At 39.2% G+C, this 15,596-nt stretch overlaps 2 protein-coding genes across 4 annotated transcripts; one reads left to right on the top strand and one right to left on the bottom strand.

The window, feature by feature from the left end:
* Positions 1–1,525: 1,525 nt before the first annotated feature.
* Positions 1,526–3,544, top strand: LOC143372800 (GPN-loop GTPase 2). Of its 2 annotated transcripts, none has more exons than XM_076819359.1 (8): positions 1,526–1,593; positions 1,672–1,762; positions 1,861–1,968; positions 2,057–2,366; positions 2,446–2,651; positions 2,724–2,838; positions 2,911–3,106; positions 3,185–3,544. In XM_076819359.1, exons 4-8 carry the CDS (start codon positions 2,246–2,248, stop codon positions 3,420–3,422), a joined length of 876 nt encoding a protein of 291 aa, XP_076675474.1. In that variant the 5' UTR covers positions 1,526–1,593; positions 1,672–1,762; positions 1,861–1,968; positions 2,057–2,245; the 3' UTR covers positions 3,423–3,544. The 2 variants fall into 2 exon arrangements, with proteins under 2 accessions (XP_076675474.1, XP_076675473.1); XM_076819358.1 differs by having other exon boundaries at positions 1,552–1,597; positions 1,678–1,762.
* LOC143372798 (trafficking protein particle complex subunit 13) lies at positions 3,449–8,914 on the bottom strand. Of its 2 annotated transcripts, none has more exons than XM_076819353.1 (10): positions 8,673–8,914; positions 8,405–8,573; positions 7,664–7,748; positions 7,366–7,493; positions 7,168–7,291; positions 6,829–6,925; positions 6,533–6,780; positions 6,356–6,456; positions 6,095–6,242; positions 3,449–3,651 (listed from the first exon to the last, which is right to left on the bottom strand). In XM_076819353.1, exons 1-10 carry the CDS (start codon positions 8,722–8,724, stop codon positions 3,565–3,567), a joined length of 1,239 nt encoding a protein of 412 aa, XP_076675468.1. In that variant the 5' UTR covers positions 8,725–8,914; the 3' UTR covers positions 3,449–3,564. The 2 variants fall into 2 exon arrangements, with proteins under 2 accessions (XP_076675468.1, XP_076675470.1); XM_076819355.1 differs by having other exon boundaries at positions 6,533–6,759; positions 8,673–8,909.
* Positions 8,915–15,596: the final 6,682 nt, after the last annotated feature.

Genomic DNA, 15,596 nt, shown 5'->3' with positions numbered 1-15,596 from the left:
AACAAAAGATGTAAAAGCGTTTGCGTTTGAAAGGGCACTTGAACCCCGAGAGCGAAAGTGAACGGACGTGCAATTATAAATCTAGCGAAATTCTTATTTGTATTGTTTAAATTCATTGAGTTCATTAAATTTATTAGTTGTTTGTGTTCAAATCGTTTCCTTACATTATTATTTTTATCTCTAAAAATCCGTGTCCAGGGAGCAGAACGCCTTAGCGTTCCACGGACGTTGTCCCGCGCCTGAATTCCCCACCAGAAGGCTACTAGTCCCCTAAGGCCACGCAACAAATGTTATTTTGTAGATAGATATATTTTTTTTATAGAATGAAGTCTACAGAAATCTAAAATTAAACTTACCTTTGCAATTCATCATTATTAATTTATTCAATATAATTCACTCGATGTAACTTGCATTTCTGTTTTGACGTCGTTAATATAGAATATACAGGTTATGTGGTGCGTGCAAAGAGCAGTTATACTCTCCACCAATCAGAAGCGATCACTGTTCTGCCTGCACCAATCAGAGGCAATCACGGATCACCGTTCTGCCTGCACCAATCAGAAGCGATCACGGATCACCGTTCTGCCTGCACCAATCAGAAGCGATCACGAAAATCACGGATCACTGTGAAAAATCACCGTTATTCGGAACGAACGTGATCGGATCACTCGTGATTCACAAATCACGGTTCTAGCCAACACCAGGGGGGCCAAGCCGTCTTTGTTTGGCTGAAGTTTTCCCGTTTAGTTAGCACCTTATTGGTAGGAGGCGCTAGGTATATCACATACACATACCTACGTGTATCAGTGAGCACGACACGCAACCTTTCGACGTTGGTGAAATGTTACCATGACGACCGTCGTCATTTAGAAATGTTTGGCGCAGACACGAGGAAGTGTCCTCACTTTCCCTAGTTTACCCTTTCTAATGCCGCCTGACCATGGATTGTCGCGTCAGTGACGCGTATGCAGCAGATAGAAGGATAAACATTGAAATTGAATATTTCTTCTTTTCTTAGGAAAAGAAAATATATTCAATTTCTTTGTATATCCTTCTATCTGCTGCATACGTGTCGCTGGCGCGACGATCCGTGGACAGGTTTTAAAGTAAACGGTGCATTACACGTATACACATACACATACGTCCCAATTCACACATTCACAGTTTAGTACGCACCTCATTGGTAGGAGGCACTACAAACTCTGCTTCAACTTTCGTAAGAGGGAAGCTTGGCCCCCCTGGCCAACACTAAGCCTGTGATGCCAGATCGGGGACGGGTTCCCTCGAGTATTTCCCCCACCTCGCGCACCTACGCCATGGACATATATAGACGGAGCAGAAGCTTTGACTTGTGGCGAGGGAAACGGTAGGCTTGGAGGGGAAAAGGCAGAAGTCAGATACAGGCACGTCGGCCCGACGTCGGGTTAGGTTCGGAAGCATTCGGTATACATAACCACTGCGTTGCCCGATTTGCCTGTATCGCTCCCCTTACCGCGAATCTTACACCCCCCTCAGCTTACGCTCTGTCTATATATGTCTATGATCTACACCAACTAAGCAGGAATTGTTCAACGTATGTACTTTTAATGCGATGTAAGTATAGCTTGTTTAACGAGTTATTTCGTCATTAGTAGTATTGATTTCACTGTAAATAGATATATACTATTTCAGTTGTAGAGGGAGAAACAGAAACTATGCAAAATTATGCTTGTGCCATTGTTACACATGGTCACCACACTGATATTGCTTTGAGGATTTACAGGTAATAGGGAATATATGCATTTCCATTGCTTGAAAATACCATTATTCTATTCACAAGCATTGAATCAAAGATATGTATGTATTTATATTTATTTTTAGTAATCGCATATTGCTCATTGCCACGCACATTAAAAAGTTTGGATCATTGATAGCCGTATCTCAGGGACCGGCGTTACTTCCATTCAACAACAGCGTATATTCCACAAAGTAAGTAATTTTGCCATTATTTTACAGTGTATGTATCCTTATAATTGAAACCAGTTCCTTGCAGTAAATAAACAAATATTATTTTTAGAATACTGTTTGGAAAGGATGACATTGAAGTTGTGGCAGCTGCTCGATATATAGCAGATCAAATTAACGCAGACAAACCATTATTAATTTCACTATCGTTAAAACATTACGATAAAGATACCTTTAATGCTATTGTCGCAGCTGTAAAGAAATTTGCAGCGTGGTGATGCCATAAGTTCAGAGTACAAATATGAGTTTAATATTTGGTCAGTTAGTTATCGGCCCACCCGGGAGTGGAAAAACCACTTACTGCCATGCTATGTCCAAATTTTTAGAGAAACTTGGCAGAAAAGTAGCCGTTATTAATATTGGTAAAAACCAGTGCCAATTGACAAATAAGCATTTGACTTTTCTATTTTTCCCGTGAGTTCATTATTCATGTGCATTCAGATCCAGCAAATGAAAACATGGAATATAAACCAGCAATAGATGTATCCGAATTAATAAAACACGAAGAAGCAATGTTACATTACGGGCTTGGGCCAAATGGAGCTCTGGTTTACTGTATGGAATTCTTAGAAGCTAACGTACAATGGCTAATTACAAGAGTTTTAAACTTAAAGGATTACTATCTCATTTTCGATTGTCCGGGACAGGTACATATACTCCGTAAACGTTATTATGAAATTCGTTACATTCTTTGGCTGTAGCGTGATATTCATCGACAGGTTGAATTATACACGCATCATAAATCGATCAGTGCGATTGCTGAAAAATTGGGACAGAATCTAGTTAGGCTATGCAGCGTACACCTTGTAGACTCTCATCATTGTAGCAACGCTGGTGATTATATACGTTACATTCTCAGAAGTAGATTTATGCGTTGACACGTGACATTAGCATTTCTGATTATAGGAAAATATTTATCATCCTTAATCCTTTGCACGACGACCATGTTGAAGTTAGGCCTACCTCATGTTAATATTATGTCAAAGTTCGACGAAATGAAGAGATTTAGTCACTGCCTAGCCTTTAATATAGACTTTTATACAGAAGTTCTCGATTTAAATTATTTGTTAGATAAACTCGATGAGGATCCATTTACGTCAAAGTATGTTTACATTCGATATTTTTCACATGAATAATTGTCACAATACTTTTGATGCGTATAAAACGTTTTGTGTTTCAGGTATAAGAAACTAAATGCAGCTTTTGTGTCGCTAATAGAAGATTATAGTCTCGTCTGTTTTATACCGTTGGATATTTCTAATCAAGCATTGTTATTACAAGTGAAAAATGCTGTGGACAAAGCTAACGGCTATGTTTTCGGTGGAAATGAACCTCAGGATGTGCAAACTCTCCTTGCGTGTGCTGTAGGAGCAGTGAGTGAAAGTGAAAGAATGTCCACGGTGGATGCATATTTCTAAAAATGTGTAATCAATAATTCAGTTGATTTCCTTTCGACGTTAATATTCTTCTATGCATTTATAAATATACCTGGTACACTTTTAAGGGGAATATAGCAGGTGAATAAACATGTTTTTATTAATTTATTAATTGTCGACTAGTCTATTGATTAACAAATATTTGTGCTAAATCATCATAATCGTATGTCCTCTTCAAAAATGTGTCCTCCAATTTCAGCCCCGAAATGGTCTAAAACATTATAACATTATAGAGTAACTTATTGCTTCTGGGTCATTCCATGCGAACTCGGACAGATTTTGGATTAAGTTTTCGTAGATTGCTGAAATTTGAATATGTTGTAGTCTTCAGTGATATTTAAACGTACCTTAAAGGATTTGTGAAAATTTTGAAAAACGTCGATTTTACAGCTGTTTGTAGTTAAGTGCTAACTTTTTTTCAATACATTATAGCTATGGAAGTAGTAAACGGTTGGAGATGAAGTTTACGGTGCTTATAGAGAAGACATTGAAGTTTTAAGAAAAAATTATTTCAGTTAAAAAAAAAAAGAACCATTTTTGTGCAATTATTTTAAACAAATGGCGCGATTTTACAAATGTAAAAAATAAGTATATAGTTCTATCCTTCCCCTTGTTGGACAAATTTTAAAAAATATGGTCATTTTAAAATTGGCCCTGTAAAAATTGCCGAAAGTTGACGCTGCGCCGCCCAGCACCGGCTCGACTGGTCGGGCCGTGCGGTACTCCGCAGCGGCTATACCTGATATTCTTATACAGGATTCTCGAAAATGTTAAGTATTTGAAAAAAAAACTGAAGGAGGAAAACTCTTACTGTTTTTTATATCCAACACAATACGGTATCTGAATTTTTGGTGTTCGCAATATTTTCCTTGAAACGAGGGTGACTTTTAGTTTTTTTAATGGAACGCTATATATTTGAATACCCAGTATGAAAGTGACTGTCAAGACAAATTCAACCATATGGTATAGTATGACCTCCAAGGCCACGCAAGGTTAGGAATGAAAGGGAGAAACTCAATCTACTAAAGTCCATTTCATACATATTGGCCGGTGAGTTTCGTGAGGGGTAATCTCCCACCACACCGCTTGCCTGCCTCGGTGCTCCTTTCTCTACGTTTTCTCCTTCGGGCTACACCTGCTCGTCGCGCCGTGGAGATACGGTGTACCACTTTAACTACACAGACGGGACAGGATTCCGAGTGGTCGTTTCTCACTTCCTTCTTGCCGAAGGCGAGAGCGAGATGGAATGAAAGCGAGTCTAAACACGCTCGTGCCCGGTGCGCACGCAAAGGACGGAGTATCAGGCGTACGAAAAACGGTGCGAGACAAAGTATGTATCAATGTGTCATCTGTCTCGTACCGTTCCTCGCTTGCTTTCAGTCCCTCTGACACGCTGTCGTTCCATCTCGCTCTCGCCTTCGCAGAACAAGAGCGAGTCACAAGTGGTGGGGATAGCGCCAAGCTCCAGACGTGTAGGCCAAACCGAGTTCTTAGCGTAGAAATACATACATCAGAATAGGTGTGTGTTAGGTCGGAAAAATTCAGGAGTTTTATTGGTCAGAACATTCTTTCTCGATAGCTTCAATTCGTATTGATCTACGCATAGCTTCGTAACACACACAACTATTACGCTAAGAATAAACAACAGCCACACGGCTGCGTTCAGGCGGAGTCGAGCAGCGTTCCCGTTACCCCACCATACCCTTTGGGGACCCAGCAACTTCAACTGCCAATTCACGATCGTTAGGTGGTGGTAGCTGATTTCTCCTCGCGCGCTGCTCGCGAAACCAAACTCGCCGGCCAACATATATGAAATGGACTTTAGATAGATAGTTCAATATATTTATTTCATTCCTAACCTTGCGTGGCCTTGAAGGTCATAGTGTACCATATGGTTGAATTTGTCTTGACAGTCACTTTCATATTGGGTAATGAAATATATACCATTCCATTTAAAAAAAACTAAAAGTCACCCTCGTTTCAAGGAAAATATTGCGAACACCAAAAATTGAGATACCGTATTATGTTGGATATAAAAAACAGTAAAAGTTTTCCTGCTTCAGCTTTTTTCAAATACTTAACATTTTCGAGAATCCTGTATAAGAATATCCGATATAGCCGCTGCGAGTACCGCACGGCCCGACCAGACGAGTCGGTGCTGGGCGACGCAGCGTCAACTTTCTGTAATTTTTACAGGGCCAATTTTAAAATGTCCATATTTTTGAAAATTTGTTCATCAAGGGGAAGGATAGAACTATATTCTATTTTTTTTCTTCAGATTTTTAAAATCGCGCCCGATGTTAAAAACTTGCATTTGTTTACAATAATTGCACAAAAATGGTTCAATTTTTTTTTTAAACTGAAATAATTTTTTCTTAAAACTTCAATGTCTTCTCTATAAGCATCGTAAACTTCATCTCCATCCGTTTACTACTTCCATAGCTATAATGTATTGAAAAAAAGTTAGCACTTAACTTCAAACAGCTGTAAAATCGACACTTTTGAAAATTTTGAAAAATCCTTTGAGGTACGTTTAAATATCACTAAAGACTAAAACATATTCAAATTTCAGCAATATATGAAAACTTACTCCAAAATCTGTCCGAGTTCACATGGAATGTCCCTTCTATAACGTTTTATACCATAATACTTACAATAATACCACCGTGTAATGCAATCAAACATAAAGGAATATCTATTGATACTCCAGGTTTTAATGTCCCTATTTTCGTGTTGGATATTCCGCACCATGCAATCGAGTTACTTGATTCCAAACTCATCATTAAATCCATACTTCTTTCTCTAGAGCAATAAAAATAAAGTTCAGTAATTTGTAACATTTAATTTGTGAAAACCTTATAAATGAACTGTATTAGCTATTAATTCTAGTTCGTCCATATATTTGGAATACTTACGATGTATTTATTATGTGGCAATTAAATTTAACCGCTTGCTCAAGATATACTTTTACAGGAACATCTTTCATAGTGACTCTGAGGTCACCGTATTCAGGTGCCTAAAGATTTAAAGCATAAATCAGATACTAAAGTGGTTCGTCAATTACAAATGAAACAATAAACGACTTAACAAACCATCCTTTGTAACTGACTTGTTTGTAGCCTCCCCCTTTCTCCTAAATTACTTCTCCAAACGATATCTAATTTCCCAATGTTCGTTGCGTTGTGCATCATTTTTGGGTCTTTTAACAAAGTCAATTGTGGTTTTAAACAATATAAATACTGTCTGCTACAATCAGTATCTAATACGTTAACTGATCCATAAATAGACTCTCCATTTTCATTTGTACTTAGCGTCGATACTGAAACAGTTAAAATACTCGCTAACGAAATTTACAATTAGATTAGTCGATCCGAGGATATGAGCTCACCACTGAATAAATGAGACGATTCGAGCGAAACTTTCTCTAAACATATAGGGCCTGCTGTAAGATTCTGTATTTGCGCTTCTAGGTACACTTCATCTGACTTCAAGAAAATAATATGCTTTGAATTAAACTTTTCTATTAAACAAATTCTATTTTAAACAATTAGATAGATCTAAGTGTTAGAAACGTCAAAGCCTTCGTTATTATATAGTATGGCATAATAAGGTGAAGTTCCACGGCGCGTGGGAACGCCCATCTCGGGCTCATGGCTCGCCGACTCGCCGAGCCACGCACTGTGGAACTTCCCCTATATAATATTGTATGTCATTGTAAGAATGTTACCTCTGCGTTATAAAATTTAGTTTTTACATCTAACGGTTTTACCACTTGAAGTTTATAATATTTTCTAAACGATTGCGGTGTGGCACCTGAACTAGTAGGTGTATAAGTAACTTCGCAGACTAATCTGGAAAAGATTCGCGTTATCAACGCTTTAATTATGCGCCGTAACTTTTGTTATATTATAATATACATTCTTACATGTGTGTGCCTATTTCTTTTACTTCGTGATGTATTACTTCATCAACTGTACTGTCAGGAGCTAAATCCTTCATTCCTCCACTATTACCAGAAAGAGAAATAATTTGAGTACTTGTTTGTAAATCTGCCTACAGTACGAAATATTGTTAAGTTTGATTCAGAAATTTTATACACATATAATCATTTTATAATATCATTCTATCTCTACCGTTTATTATAAATCTATATTTGTTATTACCATATAACATGTCTTAATGTGTTTATACTTAAAATTAATACATAAGAATATTTTACTTACTTTAACTGTAACATTTTTGACTAACTGATTGCTACCATTATGCACAGAAAGGTAGCTAGAAAATATTTCACCAAGATAAATGTTCCTGCAAGCATGAACGTACGATTTTAACATTTCATTATTTAATATTGAATTATTAAATTGAGGACCTTGCAGCAAGAGTAGCGCAGCTCCATCTTTACCAACTTCAAGTAAATTAGGAAAAACTGTTTATAAAATTATTGCTTTGACTTAAAGTTAAAAGGAGAACACTAATTGAAAAATATACATTTTCGCACAAGAAGTAATAGTTATTGAGTCGATAAGTTTCTATTTCTATTTTTGGCAAATTCTTCAAATCCGGAGAATCTGTATTACGCAAAAGAGTAATGCTATCGGATTTACATCAAGCGATGTAGAATGTTTTTATGTATATATTACACTTCATAACTCAAAAACTGTCAAAAATAAAGCTGTACCCTTTGGCTGCAAGGTCCTTAATTATTTGAACCACACAACTTGTCTATTCTGATTATCTATCTCATTCGCAAAAGGATTTGAACGTTTATACTTGATAATTCACCCTTGACAACATGCAAAGAAAAGGTTCGTCAAACATGTATTATAACATGCCCCCTAAATTAGCTTCTGGAAACAAGAAAAATGAAATCTTCCTATTAACAGCAAGAATGTTGAAGGTGGACTCAAGAACTCTATAGTGATATGATTTAATTTTAATACCATTAATAACTGAATACGTACCCAAAACTTTGCGGTAACACCATAAACTGTCCTACGGCCAGAGTTTCCATTCCTTGCAAAGCGGTACAATCGCTTTTAAGCTCATTATTCAATGTGTTACCAGGAAGGTCCGTTGAATCGCAAGTAACAACTACTGGACTCGCAAGAGTGGGTCGTGTCAATCTCATTACTGAGAAGCAAAGCAGCACGGCATAAATAACAATGTTACCTGTACTTCCAACATTTAACATACATAAATGAAATACCACGGAGAAACTCGCGTAATTACCTTTCAACGCCAGCAGATGTTCACTTTTTGGTTTAACTTCCATTTGAGCCATTAATGATACGTGACAAACTGGAAGAGCAAAACTTTGTTCGAGTCGTAGGGTAGTAGCTGTCAAATGTCACGAAGCTAAACTGAGGCTGTACGAATTTACTCGAACGAAGCATTCGAGTAAATTCGATTTATAAAATCGATAGCCTGAGCAAATATCAGAGCACTTTTCAGAACGATTCTGGGTGTGTTCCGATTCACGCATACTGCGCATAGACCGCAGCGCAGTTGCTGCGCGCATTCATAGCGTTCCGTTTCCAATAGCGCATGAACCGCAGTAACGAAACGGAACGGTTTTCGATCATGGACCTAAGAATTAAATGAACGGAGCACAAAGTCTAAACATGGAGGAGGGGGTCAAGCCAGTCAATCGGGAGGAGAGAAGTCGTGGTGGATGGCTTGTGATTGGTGGAGTAGTACGCATTATTTGAAACGGAATGCTTATATAGGGTGTATTAAAATATGTTTATATGTATAAAACTATTGCTTATATATATGTACTTACATATGAGCCCCTCAATTGACAAGTAGCGTAAGTTTTACCAAGTGTTAAGAGACCAAAGTATAATGTTGCAATTACGTATTAACGTTTCAAACTCAACGACAAACTTAACCATAAAAAAATATAAAAGAGGCAATGCCTCTTATCGATGATATGTCACTTTCATTAACCAATCACCGATCGTCCACCACCACATGCGCAGTATCATGTACCCCCCTTACTGACACGAGCTTAGGCCCCGCAGCTTTGGGCTCCGTCCATTTAATTCTTAGGTCCATGTTTTCGATACGTTTGATGCTCGTGAGGTTGCGCGGGAATGTTCAAAATTACTTATAATTAGCTATGCAGTTGGATGGATTACGTTAAATTTAATTCGAGACTTTTGGACGGTGGTCGAAGCACGCTTTCTAACTACATCGGTTACTTCGCCGTAAGAATCGGGGACCGACTCCTAACGAAATTTGATGGCTTTATTGGTTTCTGGATTTTCTCAACCCGAGTTATTCTATTCTTCCTGAACAGCGGTAATTATTGAAAGCGAAGACCATATTTTATGAGTTTTACAGGACGAACTGCTGCTTACCCAGCGAGATTTGGTAAGCAGATGTGTAAATGAAAAATGAATTTATTTATTATCTGCGCCCGGGTTAAATTAAAGGTTTTGAAGGCTATTGAATACAATTGCAGGGTCTCGTACATCTTCTGGATTAGAGTATAGCTGTAACGTTAGCATTATAAGAACACGTTCGAAAAACTTAGCAGTAAAAGCCTTTAAGAAATAACGATGCGCGCCACGTATTTGCTTCCATTCTCATCTTCCGTTTCGACTCTGCCTAAAACTTTCTAGATGTGCTGTTCGCTTCGAAGTTGGTTGCGTTTCATGCAATGAGTGGTATTGCACGATTTAATGGAGTTTTAATATGATGGCGTTGGTTCGTGCCCGTGGAGCGCTAACGCACTCAGCTCGCGAAGTAGTGCGGGAATTTTAAAAGATTTCAACAAGCTTGAACTTTCGAATTGTACGTATATTTAGACAAGTAAACTGTTTGTTGGTCTGCTAACAAGATAGCTCTGACTTCTTACAAAAATAGCTCCTCGCTTGTCACCACCGAGCGCCCTACTCCTCCAATTTTGGCGTGTTCTTCCAACTCCCTCTTTGAATCCTTTCGTCCAATCAAGACGATGTCGTCCCTCAAGCTTCGTCAGGGGATTGTCCTCTGCCATCTCTCCGTCCTTCGCTCTTCCTTCGCGCTTCCCTCCACTCTTGGCTGGTGGTCGAGGTAGGTCGAGCCACGCTTTCCATTTACATAGTTTACATAGACAGGCTATTTACATTATACATACATTTAAGAGGTAGGCGTGCGCAACTCTCAGGGTCAAGAAGACGTCGCCCGAACAAAGTTTATGACTTCATGACTTTCGGCCTTTCTCGACCGGAGTTTTTACCCTTACAGGACACCGACAATTATGAAAGCGAAGATAGAATTTTAAGTGGTTTTACGAAACGAGCCGCTGCCCGTTCGACGAAATTTGGCACGCAGATGTGGAAGGAAAAGTTAAGCTATTTATTATCCTTGCCTGGCCTAACTGTAGTTTTGAAAAGTACTGAATGCAATCCCAGGCTCTCGTACGCTTTCCGAGTTCAGGTATCAGATGCTAATATTGTACGAGCACGTTCGAAAAACTGGCAAGGAGAGCCCTCGAGAATCACAACGCGCTCTACGTGTTTACGAGTCCTGGCACTAAACTCTTCCTCGTCCTCCGTTTTAATCTCGCTTATAACCTTCCAGATGCGCTGCTCGCTTCAAGCCCGCATGCGTACAATAAATCTTTCCACTACAAAGGATTTTGAGTTTCGCTCTACATCTAGCCTCGATATCCCTACGTCTTATAGCTAACTTCACACAATTACATATATTTACACTGGCGGAAACCGCAACAGTGTAAAGTGTTGCGCGATTCCGTGGAGCCTTCTTAATAGGCGGCGGGTCCGTGCCCGTGGAGCGCTGAAGCACTCAGCTCACGTGTAGCGCGGGAATTTCAAAGAACGAAGGAATGAAATTGAATGAAACACTTTCTGGATTTTTATGGATATCTTGATGTTGACTGTATTTCTAACAAGTTAGATCTAAAGTTTTTACAAAATCACTCCTCGCTTGTAACCTCCGAGCGCCCTACTCCTCCAATTTCGGCGTGTTCCTCTGTCTCCTTCCCTGGATCCTTTCGTCCAATCAAGGTGGTGTTGTCCCTCAAGCTTCGTCAGGGGGTTGTCCTTCAGCCATCTCTCCGTCCTTGGCCCTTCCTTCGCGCTTCCCTCCACTCTCGGCTGGTGGTCGAGGTACGCTTTCCGTTTACATAGTCTATTTACATTACATACATATCTAGCAGGTAGGTAAGCGCAACCCTTAGGGTCAAGACGACGTCGCCGGCGCAAAGTTTATGACTTTATGACTTTTCCGAGCTGAGTTTTTACCCTAACAGGACATCGGCAATTATTGAAAGCGAGGACAGAATTTTGAGTCGTTTTACGAGACGAGCAGCTGCTCGCTCGTCGAAACCTGGCACGCAGATGTGGAAGGAAAAGTTAAGCCGTTTATTATCCTCGCTTGGCCTAACTGTAGTCTTGAAAATTACTGAATGCTATCGCAGATTCTCGTATGCCTTCCGAGTTCAGGTATCCTACTAATATTGTATGAGCACGTTCGAAAAACTGGCATGGAAAAACCCTCGAGAAGCACAACGCGCTCTACGTGTTTACGAGTCCTGGCACTAAACTCTTCCTCGTCCTCCGTTTCAATCTCGTTTAAAACCTTCCAGATGTGTTGTTCGTTTCGAACCCACATGTCTATAATAAATCTTTTCGCTACAAAGGATTTTGAATTTCGCTCTACATCTAGTTTCGATATCTCTATGTCATATAGCTAATTTCACGCAATCACACATATTTAACCAGCGGAAACCGCAACAAAAGACGGTGTTGCGACTCCCGTCTAGCGGCGTGTAGTATAAACTTTAGAAGCGCGAAGTTCGAATCGAGTCATACGAGTGTAATAGGAAAGGGAAACAGTGTGAAGTTCGCACAAGCCCGAGGGGATTGAAAATTGTTAGAGATTCTCTAAATAAATAACTTCAAGATTATAAATTAATCAATACTTACTTGGAAACGGATGTTTGAATAAACTTTGATTCCTTCTCCTAAGTGTGTAAAATCAGCGCAATGTTGTTAAACGCTTATTTTTGCGAAAATCGATAACCGAAATGGAATGGATCGACGAATAGGAATTTAGCTAACTAATTAGTAAATTTGCGATTGGCTCTTAGAAACTAAGATATTTTGTAATTAACAAAAAGGTGTTAAAACCGATAGACCTTGTAAAACGACACTCGAACCCCGATAGCGAAAGTGAACGGACGTGCAAATATAAATCTAGTGAAATTCTTAATTGTATTGTTTAAATTCGTTTATTAAGTTGATCTGGGGGCACGGCAGTGCCCCCGCCGAGTCGAGTCCGGCGCATGCCGTAAGCAGTCTTTTCTGGAAGCAACTCAGCGTACTTTTGACCCCCCCCCCCCTCATATCTTAGTGCTGGAGTTACCCAGAAACCTGAAACTTTACTGAAACCTAGTACTTTTCAAAGGAATTACCCCCCCCCCCAAATTTCACGTTTCTATCTTTTCTAGTTCATAAAATATTTGAACTCAAAGTTCCGTTATTTCGACTGACCGAACATCAAAAATCAGACGTACTTCCCGCAGCCCTAGAGACTTGAACTTTGGCAGAAAGGTAGTGTTTGGGATACAATGAAAGGAAAAATTAAAAAATGTAGAAAGATCCTTTTCTCTAACAATTTTTGAAAGAAATTCGATATTTCTGGAACCACTGAACGCATAACCATGAAATTTGATAGGTACATTCCTCTTAGTCCCCAGGTGCTCGAAATTTAAAAACAAAACTCGCCGCCTTATTACCGAAAAACGATACATGAATGTTTAGCCCCCGCGGGCGTGACGCATGTTTCGGTCCTGACGCCGTAACCTAGTCACAGCGCGGAGTCCCCCACTCCGCAAAAATCGCGTGAGAAGAACCAATAAGGATAGAGAGTGGGCTATTCGAAAAAAGTGGCTAATGTCCAAAAAGAACCCGTAGCTAAGAAAAGAAGGATCACTTACAAAAAGAAGTGAAATCCCATCAAAACATTTCATGTAAAAAATGTAACCGAGTCTCGTGACTCCTTTACCCATAAAAAGTTGTGAGATGTCATGTAGAACTGAGTCTAGCGCTCTAATTAACTCTGACACTTTCATTCACAAATCAATCCAAGTCTACATCTTTCGTTAAAGAACATTTTGTGACTTCGCAATTACGCAGCACAGGGAAATTATTACACCTTACAATGTTATGTAAAATTAAGTTCACGCTATAAATACATAAACGTTCAGTTCCTGTATAAATATTATTTTATGCAATACTTTATTAATAAACGTGAATATTAAAATGTAAGCAATTACCGTCACATTCTCGTACTGCGTAATTGCCAAGTCACAAAATGTTCTTTCTCAACTAAAGATGTAGACTTGGAGTGATTTGTGAATGGAAGTGTCAGAGTAAATTAGAGCGCTAGACTCGGTTCTACATTACATCTCACAACTTTTTATGAGTAAAGGAGTCACGAGACTCGGCTACATTTTTTACATGAAATGTTTTTGATGGGATTGAAGTTATTAGTTTTGTGTTCAAATCGTTTCATTACATAATTATTATGATTATTATTATTTTTATCTCTAAAAATCCGCGTCCAGGGAGCAGAACGCCTTAGCGTTCCACGGGCAGAGGTGTAAGATGCGAAGATTTCCGACTGCAGCGCCGCTTGCGGTAGAGTGAGGAAGTTTTGATAGTTTTCATTCAGTTCGTACTCTATTCAGTGATGCTAAAGTTAATGGCCGGAGTATCGAGAATTTCCCCCACCATGCACATACACAACTCCACGATCCGCGCGTACGTGAGCCCAGCCCTTCGGATGACTTCGGACAATTTCGGGAGTTGAGAGGGACGGTGAATATGAGCCTTTCTCTCTCGCTCTTGAAACGTTGAGATTCTAGTGCCGGTGAGGTTGCCGTTCGGGGATCTTTCATCTTACTTACTCATGATGTACCTATCACGGACTCCTTCACTCTTACAGGTCTCGGACGGTATCGCGATAGTCGCCAACCGACCACCCCCTTTTTCCTCCATTAGACGAATGGGTTTCCCTTGTACGGACCCAACGAGATTGGGTCCGGTTGGAAATTCGAACATTCAGTAAGGGGCGACACATTCCAAGTGTCGCCAAGATAATTACCCATCCGGACAACAGATCCCTTTTAGCAATATCCTGATTTCCAGAGCAGTCCCTTTTTTCCAAATTCCGAGTGTCGCCAAGATGGCTCCTTCTGATATCAGATTTCCCAAACACCCCTTTTCCCAAATTCCGAGAGTCGCCAAGATGGCTCCTCCTGATATCGCCTTTTCCAAACACCCCCTTTTTTCCCAAATTCCTTAGGCTGCTCGCCTAGCTCACCTCCCACCCCTTTTCGTAACTAAGTTAAATACCGGTCCCAAACCAAGGGACAGGTCAGTCGCAAACCTAAGACCAGTCAAGTCACAACGCCGTTTTGAAACAAAACACTGTAAAAACTTATAAATTGTACCAGTTATAGTAATAAAGAATCAGTAGTTATTAAATCGGAGTTACCTCGACGACAACGGTAAACGGCAACCCTGGTTGCTGGCAAGCGGCACGAGCCACTGCAATGCGATTTTGGCTTCCTGGATATTTTCACTTTCCGACTCAGATATTCTTGTAACGAAAAAAAAATTCGAAAAAAATTTTATCGCGGAAATATACGTTTTAGGATCTCCTGATCATACTGAGACTATTAAAAAAAATAGATTTTTCCAAAATCTCGAATGTTTGTTAACACAATTGCGTTTAAATGGCTCAATAGATTTTAATAAAACTTTATATGTAGATTTCATATTTTCGTCTTAAAATCTGGTTAATTTTTTAACCCAATCGGTTCATGAATAATGATAGTTACCTCTTATAGTTCTATAATTTTTCGTATTATTTAATATAAATATTCGTTATTCGTAAGAATTGAAAAGATTCTCTAAACGAATCTCACAGGGAATTAAATACTACGTAAAAAAGTTAAATAAATTTTTTCCCTATTTTCGCTCATAAAGGATTTTCGTTCACGATACATGTAGGATTTTGCAATATCCGAATTGCAATAAACCGTTGACATTGGCGATAGACGCTTTAGCTTACGCTATGGGCACCGATACTTGCTTGTACAGTTACAATTATTACAGAGAATAATTTATTAAAATT

This window comes from Andrena cerasifolii, chromosome 9, assembly GCF_050908995.1.
Source record: "Andrena cerasifolii isolate SP2316 chromosome 9, iyAndCera1_principal, whole genome shotgun sequence".
Classification (NCBI taxonomy): Eukaryota; Metazoa; Arthropoda; class Insecta; order Hymenoptera; family Andrenidae; genus Andrena; species Andrena cerasifolii.
This window is presented reverse-complemented; position numbering and strand designations above follow the sequence as displayed.

What these genes read in the sequence shown, in the direction of transcription:
- LOC143372798 (XM_076819353.1), bottom strand. Translation starts at nt 8,724, where the DNA reads ATGGCTCAAATGGAAGTTAAACCAAAAAGTGAACATCTGCTGGCGTTG. An exon ending in AAAGAAATAGGCACACACAT is followed by an intron (nt 7,292 to 7,365) that starts GTAAGAATGTAT and finishes AATCTTTTCCAG; the next exon opens with ATTAGTCTGCGAAGTTACTT. An exon ending in CAAGTCAGTTACAAAGGATG is followed by an intron (nt 6,457 to 6,532) that starts GTTTGTTAAGTC and finishes TTAAATCTTTAG; the next exon opens with GCACCTGAATACGGTGACCT.
- LOC143372800 (XM_076819359.1), top strand. Translation starts at nt 2,246, where the DNA reads ATGAGTTTAATATTTGGTCAGTTAGTTATCGGCCCACCCGGGAGTGGA. An exon ending in TCATCATTGTAGCAACGCTG is followed by an intron (nt 2,839 to 2,910) that starts GTGATTATATAC and finishes TTCTGATTATAG; the next exon opens with GAAAATATTTATCATCCTTA. An exon ending in GAGGATCCATTTACGTCAAA is followed by an intron (nt 3,107 to 3,184) that starts GTATGTTTACAT and finishes TTTGTGTTTCAG; the next exon opens with GTATAAGAAACTAAATGCAG.